The sequence below is a fragment of the Ornithodoros turicata genome, chromosome 3 (genome assembly GCF_037126465.1).
Source record: "Ornithodoros turicata isolate Travis chromosome 3, ASM3712646v1, whole genome shotgun sequence".
NCBI lineage: Eukaryota > Metazoa > Arthropoda > Arachnida > Ixodida > Argasidae > Ornithodoros > Ornithodoros turicata.
In genome coordinates this window covers 37,664,472-37,674,394 of record NC_088203.1, presented here as the reverse complement: position 1 = coordinate 37,674,394, position 9,923 = coordinate 37,664,472, and the positions used below count along the sequence as shown (strand labels likewise).

Here is a 9,923-nt window from a genome sequence, read left to right as displayed (position 1 = left end):
GTATGTACCTGTCAAAGAAAATTTAGGGCCATATTGCAATTTATTGACTCGCTATAGGGTGATATGAAATGGGAAATGCATGTGTGTCAATGGGATGGACAGCCAGATCAGGCCCATTTTCTACGCACGCATACAAATGGTGTAGCTTAAATTTTGCTACGATGCGGAAATGAACTTCGACTTCCACTCGAAAAACATGTTCTTCTTACCTCACGTGACCGTGTCAGCAGTGCTACTGAGCGTTGTAATCGGAAAAACATGTGCGCTATGCTAGTAAGTCATATTTTGCTGGCCATACGGAACATTATTTTCAATACTGTGCTCTTTTAGCAGCACGATAATCACGTTCTAGGGTGCTCCACTGCACAAAGGTAACTTCGCCCGTCCTGGCGTCACCATGAAAGTGCGATTCGTGAAAACTGTTTTTTCCTGCACGAAAACCTGTGCGTGCGGTGTTATATAGAAAAAGGGGATAGGTCATGCTGTTGTGTTTTGTTCAATTTCTGCTAAATTGCCGATATATCAGTCACTGTGACCAGACACCGAACACTTAACATCGTGAAGGGCGTCATCTCAGAGTCCCAACACCTTGACTGCTCAGACACTGAGATCGAGGAAGGGCTTATAAAGACCAAGGCGTTGTGACAGCAAGGAGAATTGCTGATGATGATGATGATTGGGAGTTTTGTGGCGCAGCGACAACTAGGATCATAATGCGCCAAAACTCTGGTGTTATTTAAAACAAATTTAACTTAAAAATAGAGTGATTTGTTTAAAATCAAAAGGAATCGAAAGGTGTTGGTTCGATAGGTGTGTAAATCACCATATAAAATGAGATAACTAAGATATTACAATTCATTCACGATGCCTATATCTCTTAAAAATAGGAAAACGTCCTCGAAAGGGATGAGAGCCTCATCCCCTAGTAATAATGCGGGGTGAAGGGGGATACAGTACTTGTAGAAGATATGAAAATGACGTTGGCGATGTGTCATAAAAGAAGGGCAACTAATGAGTACATGCTAAATGGAAAGGTCTGCGCCACAGTGTGCACACTCAGGTGCTTCCTCTCCTCGTAAAAGGTACCCATGGGTCAAATGTGTGTGACCCAATCTTAACCGACTTGACAAAATCTCGTGTAGCCGGTTTTTAAATACTTGAACTGGGGCTCCAATTTGAGATTTAACTGTGTGCAATTTGTTATCTGTTTGGCCAGACCAGAAATCTTGCCACTTCCTGCGGATGACCCTTTTCAAATCCAGCAGTAGATCAGGGAGAGGAATTTCAAAAGAAGTGTTGTCATAACCATGGGCAGCGAGAGCTGCACGGTCAGCCCTCTCGTTGCCGCTTATACCGACATGGCTGGGTACCCAACAAAGTTTCAAACTGTACCCTTTCTCATATATGACAGTTGCTAAATGCTGCGCACGTCGAACTAAAAGATTTTTGTGTGGCTTGATGTTACAAATGGCATGTATGGAACTCAGTGAGTCTGTGTATATAACAGACGACGTTATCCGTGTTTCTAGAATATGATTTAGTGCAACAATAATCGCATACATTTCTGCGCTGAAAATTGTCAGAACACTGTTCAAAGAATGCGATTTTGTACATGTTCCTGAAATCATGGCGCACGATACTCCTGTACTAGTTTTTGAGGCATCCGTGTAAATATCAGTGTGTTCACCGAAGCCTTCCTTGAGGATCTCAAATTCTTGCTGTATTTCCACAGCAGGTCTTTCTTGTTTGTTAAATTTGGTTAACGAAGTGTCATGTGCCACGGGTGTTCGCCAAGGAGGGAGCATTTGTGGGGACTGTAGCGGGGGTAGATTGTAGCTCCGCGTAAAAGTGTAGTGCTCTACATCTTGTTGGAGCCGGATACTGTATACAGGTATGGCATTCGGTTTATTCATGAATAAACGTTCGGAGCGTGTGCCCTCCACACAGGGCAGCGCAGGATGCTGAGGGTAACCTTTAATTCTGAGCCCATACGACGCACCGAGATAAAACCGTCGTCTTTCTAGGGACCATTCGTTTGCTTGAACATAAAGACTTTGAACTGGAGACGTTCTGAAGGCTCCAAGGACCAGCCTTAATCCGAGGTGATGCACTGTGTCTAAGGCCTTCATAACTGAGGGACGTGCAGACCCATACACGAAACATGCATGATCTAGCCTAGCACGGACAGTGGATATGTAAATGCGGTGGAGGGTTTCGCGGTCTGCTCCCCAAGACCTGTGAGAGAGGATCTTCAGCACATTCAAAGATCTTAAGCATTTGCGTTTCAAATCCTTCACATGGGCCAGGAAGGTCAGCTTTCTGTCAAAAATCAAACCAAGAAACTTATGTTCATACTGAACACAAATATCCTGACCTTTCATTTGGAGTGATGGATCCGGAAAAAGACCTCTTGTTCTGGAAAACGGTACGCAAACAGTCTTGGTGGGTGACAACCTGAACCCGTTTTCAGATGACCATTTGGTTAGCCTGTTGATAGTCAGCTGGAGCTGTCTTTCGCACACAGCAAGGTTAGAAGACGAAACACATATTTGCAGATCGTCTACATACAAAGAATACGAGACGGATGGGGGTATAACACTGGCCAGTGAATTCATTTTGATTACAAAAAGGGTGACACTGAGAACGGCGCCCTGCGGGACACCATTCTCCTGTACGAAAGGACTCGATAAAGTAGTGCCCAACTGAATTCTAAACAGTCGACCCTGAAGGAAGTCTCTGACACAGCGAAACAGGCGACCACGCACTCCCAGAGAGTGGAGGTTCCTGAGAATACCATAACGCCACGCTGTGTCATAGGCCTTCTCCAAATCAAAAAAGACAGAAACACAGTGTTGTTTCCTGATGAAAGCTTCCCTTATTGTACTTTCTAGGCGCAGAAGATGATCAGTTGTTGAGTGTGCAGCTCTAAAGCCGCACTGAAAACGGTCCAGACACTGGTTTTGTTCCAGGTAGTACACAAGTCGACTGTTCACCATGCGCTCGAAGGTTTTTCCGAGACAGCTGGTGAGAGCAATCGGCCTGTAGCTTGATGGATCAGATTTATCTTTTCCTGGCTTCAAGAGAGGGATGACTGTTGCCAATTTCCAGCTAGAAGGTAGCATGCCTTCTTGCCAGACCAGATTAAAGAAGTCCAAAAGACTGTCAAGGGAGGTGTCTGACAGATGGCTGAGCATAGAATAAGTGATGTTGTCTGGTCCAGGTGCCGTGGCTTTACGAGAAAACAAGGCCTGAAGAAGTTCTGGTTTTGTAAATGGCTTATTGTAGCCACATCTGTCACCTGATGCGCTTGAGAGTGTTTGTTTTTCCGCACGCTCCTTGAACCTTAAGAAGTCAGGTGTGTAATGTGATGAGCTCGAAACGTTTGAGAAGTGCTCACCAAGAGCATTTGCCTGTTCATCTATGCTCTTACAAACTGTGCCATTAACCTGTAGTAGAGGTACCGAAAAGCTGGCGTAGTCGCCCTTAATTTTTCTTAGTCTATCCCACAGTGTTTTTGAAGGGGTGTTAGAGTTTAGAGAGGATACAAATCTTTTCCACGACTCCTGCTTGGCTCGGCGTCGCGTCCATCGGGCTTTAGCACGAGCTTTTTTAAATGCAAGCAGATTAGCACTTGTGGGGTATCTTCGAAATATCCCCCACGCCCGGTTCTGCTCCCTGCGTGTTTTCTCACATTCACTCGTCCACCAGGGTTTAGGACGCCTGGGGAGATTCCCTTTTGTTTGTGGAATGGATAGTGTAGCAGCATGAATAATTTTGTCTGTGATCACCTTGTTGGCCTCCTCCACACAGAGACGATCAAAAGATGAAGGTGCAAGTTCTGCCTCTTTGGTAAATAACTCCCAGTCTGCTTCAGATAGCTTCCACCGGGGTGGCCGTGCTCTTTTATTACTGGTACCAGAGAATTTAAGGATAACCGGAAAGTGATCGCTACCTCGAGGGTTTTGGTCGACTTTCCAGTCAACAAAGGGGTAAAGAGTGGGACTGCATAATGAGATTGATTGATTGATTATGTGTTTAATGGCACAAAGGCAACAAAGGCCATAGAGCGCCAAAACTACATAATGAGATGTCAATTGCAGAGAGTGACTGGGTTGCAGAGTTCATGTAGGTCGGCAACCCTCTATTTAACAAACAAATTGACCGGGAAAAGAGTATTCTTTCCAACATCTTACCACGGTTGTCAGTTTTTGCACTGGCCCACAAAGAATTGTGGGCATTAAAATCTCCCAAAATCATAAATGGTTGAGGCAGCTGGTCGCAAAGCTGCTCAAAGTCCCTCTGACGTACCATAGCTGAGGGAGGCAAGTACAAAGAGCAGACTGTAATGATCTGGTCTAAGCAAATTTGTATGGCTACAGCCTCAAGGTCTGTCACCAGCGGAATGTTCCTTGCAGGGACAGAGAGTGGTACGACAACAGCCACACCACCAGATGCACGAGCTGTGTGCGCACGGTCCTTGCGGAAAATAGTGTACTTACGAAAAGGATTTAAATTTTCCGAAGTTAGGTACGTTTCCTGTAAACAGAAACACATTGCACTGTTCTCCTCAAACAGGTCATGAACGTCGTTCAAGTTTGAAAAAAGACCTCGACAATTCCATTGGATTATAACCTGTGCACCCATAAAAAGGATGGGAGAGAGAAGCAGCAAAATCCTTAACATGTCGTCGCTAATACCGAATCCCGTGAACTGTTTGGACATGAGTGTTATTTAGGGAGGAGTTATCCTTGGTGGAAGCACTTTCTGTGTACCTTTTCGTCTGCTGCCTCTACCTCGGCTAGATGTCATCTCTCTCTTTTCTTTCCCCTGAGAGAGTACACCTGGGATACTAGACGACGACTTCTGCGATAAGCAGTCGTCGTCGTCCATGTCCATGTCTTGCAATGTGGCCTGGGATTGGCCTGGTGTGACCCCATCCCAGATGGAGGCAGTGCCATCAACTCCAGTAGAAGTTGTGGCTGTCTCCGGAGGAGACCCAGAAACAGGAAGGGACACCCCGGTGTCCTTTCCATTTTGTTGGGGAGTATTGGGTAGAGACCCAGTAGTCTGGGTCTCTACAGATTTCCTCAGTGGTGCTACCCCCCTGCGCACCACTTCGGAGAAGGTTCCCTTTTTTGAAAACTCAACCTGCGCTTTCGCATCTCTGTACGAAAGATTCTGTGTCACTTTGACCTTCAGTATGTCTTTCTCTTCCCTCCACCGTGGACAGGAGCGAGAGTAGACAGGATGATTACCTTTACAGTTTGCACATCTGACATCCTTCTCACAGGTCTCTGCAGCGTGATCCGTGCCTGCGCATTTCGGGCAGGTGGCCTGTCCACGACAGACCTGCGAGCCGTGGCCAAAACGTTGGCACTTAAAGCACCTCCGCGGATTTGGGATATATGGCCGGACGTGACAGTTGATGTACCCTGCTTTAATGGTAGTGGGAAGCTTATGTAATTGAAATGAAAGGACAATGTGTTTAGTGGCAATCTCCTTACCGTCTCGACGCATAGTTATTCGCCGCGCTGTCACAACACCTTCATCCCTTAGACCCTCTTCGATTTCAGCATCTGAACAATCAAGAAGTTCATGCTCAGATATCACGCCCTTCACTATGTTCAGCGTACGATGCCTCGAAACTGTAACAGGTACGTCAGCAATTCTGTTCAGGGAAAGCAGAGTCGAGCTTTGCTGTCGTGTCTGGACATCGATCTGCAAGTCTCCTGTAGTCAACTTTTTCGCGGAATAGGACTTCCCTATGGCTTTTTCCAGTTCCTTCGCGATCGCAAATGGTGATACTTTGCTCAGGGGCTTAGACTCGTTTTCTCCATGGATGATCAGGACCTTTGCAAACCATGGTTCTGGTGTGAGGTCCAGTGATTGTGTTGCTAGTACATCGGTGCGGTGCCGCTTTCGGTACCGATCATGTTTTTTTGAGTTTGAAGAATCCATAAAAGAAATGTTGTGGTTCAGTGCAGTGGTGCGTCGCCCACCATGGAGCCCAACAAGGGAACGTGTCCCACACGCTAACGCCTGCCTCTGCACTATACCCTAGTGCAGCTTCTGGAGAGTGAAAGGACTGCCCAAGGTTGACCCTTGCCGCCAAAGAAGGTGAAGGGAGGAAAAGGAAGATAGTGAAGGAGTGGAGAAAGAAAAAGTAATGAAGGGGGAGATGGCGACTAGCTGAATAATCCTGGCCGGGTCTTCCAGGACCACCCGACTATGGGAAGCAGGGGCCAAAGTGGTGTGTTGCTTCCCCGGAGGGGCCCCGAAGGGTCCTAAACAACCTCCGGGTCCACTCAACCGCCAGGATCCCCCTTTCCCCAGACACGGGAAAGCCACGCACAGCTATACGTGGGGGTCTCCCTCCTGCGGCGACCCAACCGTTGGTGCAGGAGGGGGCTACTGCGGCTGCTGCCGGGCGATGGGGGCGCCAAGTTCCCGACGCCGGGAAGGAGAATTGCGATTCGTCGGGATGGTAAAGACATCCCGACGAAGCACATTGTCCTTTCCTTTCAATTGCACAGGCTTCCTCAGACCATCAAAGGAGGCTATCTTAATTGCCATGTACGTCCGTATATCCCGAATCCGCGACGCTGTTTCAAGTGCCAGCGTTTTGGACATGGATCGCAGGTCTGTCGAGGACAGGCGATCTGTCCAAAATGTGCTGGCATGGACCACTCTGCAGAGTCCTGTGCAAACGAAGTCCACTGTTCAAACTGTAAAGGGAGCCACCCTGTCTACTCCAGGTCCTGCCCCCGTTGGCAGGAAGAGAAAGAAATACTCAAAGTGAAAGTGACACAGAATATCTCGTACAAAGAAGCAAAAACACAGGTAGAATTTGCACAGACCCGACACTTTTGTACCCAGACCCGATACTATCCATCAATGGTCAAAACCTGCCCGTATGCACTCAACAGAAGTTCCTGGGTGTTGTGTTTCACAGCTAACTTTTGGGGCACACATCAGGAACTTGAAAAACAAATGCTTGAAGTCCACAAATATACTCAAGGTCATATCCCACAGGTCGTGGGGTGCTGATCGGGAAACACTACTTCGCATTTACCGGTCTGTAGTCCGCTCTAAAATGGATTACGGATGCCCTCCTGAGGGGTCAGCACGACCGTCCACGCTAAAGGCCCTCGACACAGTACACCACCTTGGTTTACGACTGGCGCTGGGGGCTTTCCGAACCACCCCTATTTACAGTCTGTACGCAGAGACAAATGAGTGGTCGTTAGGGAGGCGAAGGTCTTATATTACCTTGTCCTATGGCTTGAGAATAAGAGGCCACCCTCAGCATCCTTCGTTTCCTTCAATGACACGGAGCAAGTTCAAACAACTGTTTCTTAATAAACCCAGAGCTGTGCTACCTTTCAGCTTTGATTTGATTTGATTTGATTTGATTCGGGTTTTATTGGCGCATCAGCTACAAAGGCCCCACCTTTCAGCATTCGTGTACAACGAGACGTCGAAACGTTATGGCTTTTTCAGTTACAACTCACCTTCCTTGGTTGCCAGTAAGGTCACTCCTCCCTGGCAACCACCAGTTGCATATGGCATTTCACTTTCAAAGTTTAATAAAAGGAAAACACCCACCACAGAAATCCAGCAGGAATTTCTGATTCTCAAAGAGAGCTTTGGAGACCACACCGAGATATATACTGACGCTTCAAAGTCTTCCACAGGACTGTCATGGGCTATGGTATGTGGCTCGTGCACAAAGGCACATTGCCTGAACAATGTCTTTTCAATTTTTACTGCAGAACTCTATGGTATTATCATAGCGCTGAACCATGTTTTACAAACACACATGACACACACAGTAATCTACACAGACTCTTTGAGTTCGTTACGTGCCATCTGCAATATTCAATCACATAAAAACCTCCTGGCAAGCCGCGCACAATTCCTAGCCAGCATTATACAAGAAAAAAGGTTCCAGCTGAGACTGTGCTGGGTACCCAGCCATGTCGAAATTTCCGGCAATGAGAAAGTAGACCGCGCTGCATCTGCAGCTTTAGGCAACGATATACTCCTTTTGAGATTCCACTTAACGACTTGCTGCAGCGACTGAAGAAAGACATCCACACGGACTGGCAAGCTTTTTGGGATAAGCAGGTAACAAACAAACTGCACACAGTAAAGCCTCGCCTATGCAAACCTACACAAGATTTTGAAAACCGCCACATGAAGTTTTATCGAGCCGTCTGAGGCTTGGCCACAGTTTTCTAACGCATGGGCATTTGCTACGAAGGGAAGACACGCCTCAGTGCCCTCACTGTGGAACAGACCTATCTATCTTACATATACTCATAACATGCCCACTTTTAGAACATCATCGCCACCTACACTTTCCATTCTTTTACAAATACAAGGTCTCTCTTCACCCTGCTCTTCTACTCGGTGATGAACCTCTAGTCGATTTTAGCCATATATACAAGTTTTTAAGGGACACTGGGTATTTAAAGCACATCTAAGCTCATATGATGATGATTGAAGTTTTAATGGCGCATTGACAACAAGTCTAAGCTCATATATATTGTTTTTATTTTATTTTATTATTTTTTTCTTAAATTGAAATAATCCTTTTAAACTGCTAACCATTCATACCATTGTTTTGGCGCACTATGGCCTGCGTCGCTAATGCGCCAAAAAACCTTAATCTGTCTTCATCATCATCATCATCTGTGTTCATAACCACACTCTTAAAAATGAACTTCACCGCATAGCACGCTCCTAGCCAACCATAATCTCGAATGATATCGTCATCTGCCCTGATTTGTTGAAAACGGGAGGCGTACGCCTTTTTTGTGACACTTATGCGGTTCATAATTGTCACAAAAAAGGCGTACGCCTACCGTTTTCAACAAATCAGGGCAGATGACCATATCAATCGAGATTATGGTTGGCTAGGAGCGTGCTATGCGGTGAAGTTCATTTTTAAGAGTGCATGTTTGGCGCATTATGACCCTTGTAGTCGCTGCGCCATAAACACTCTAATCATCATCATCATCAGTTGTTTAAAACGTGTGGTCTTAACGCAAGGCAATGAAGGGTGTTGACAGGTAACATCTTATCCTGAGCGCATACAAACTCTCAGGATAGAAATAATGTTTTGCTAAAGACTACTCGTTTGCTTCCACGTAGAGACTTTCGACAGGTGTCGTACGGAAAGCCCAGAGTACTGATCGCGGTCCCTGGTGATGGACAGTATTCAAAGCCTTCAGCACAGAGTGGCATGCAGACCCATAGATGATATATCCATAATCTAGCCGTGATAGCACTATGCGCGTGTACGCGCGATAGCGTTTCATGATCTGCACCCAGCAGGATCTCTGTGAGAGAATTTTCAGTATATTTAAGGTTTTTAGGCATTTACCTTTCAGGTTCTTTGTGTAAACTGCAAAGGTGAGTTTCGTATCCAAAAATGACTTGATGCTACCATGAAGAATGTAGTTAAGTGCCAAGACAATGGTTTGATTTGATTTGGGTTTTTCTGGCGCATTAGCTACTAAGGCCATAATGCGCCAAATACCAGTGTAAGTTTTATCTGTGTAAAATTTGTGTATTTACTAAAACAGTGTTGAGTGCTGGGTTAGTAGTTAAAATCACAGATCCTTTAAAAACTCGGTATCTCTAAAAAACATATAGATCTTTTCAAAGGGTATGAAACTTTCATCGCCCAGCAAAAGCGCCGGGTGCAGTGGTAAGAAGTTTCTATAGAATAAAACAAAATGACGTTCACGAAGATGCTGATACGCTGGGCATACAATGAGGATATGGAGGACTGAGAGTTGTTCCCCACAGTGATTGCACTCGGGAGGGTCTTCTTTACGTAAGAGATATCCATGTGTTAAGTATGTGTGTCCCAAACGGAGCCGACAAGATAGCACCTCATACAGTCGATTTGCTGC

At 46.0% G+C, this 9,923-nt stretch overlaps 1 protein-coding gene across 1 annotated transcript; it reads right to left on the bottom strand.

The window, feature by feature from the left end:
• Positions 1–4,731: 4,731 nt before the first annotated feature.
• On the bottom strand, positions 4,732–5,958 carry LOC135389327 (uncharacterized). The gene has a single exon (XM_064619390.1). It carries the CDS (start codon positions 5,956–5,958, stop codon positions 4,732–4,734), a length of 1,227 nt encoding a protein of 408 aa, XP_064475460.1.
• Between the last annotated feature and the right edge of the window lie 3,965 nt (positions 5,959–9,923).

Bases quoted from the DNA above. Each gene is read 5' to 3' on its own strand.
- LOC135389327 (XM_064619390.1), bottom strand. From the start codon at position 5,958: ATGGATTCTTCAAACTCAAAAAAACATGATCGGTACCGAAAGCGGCAC.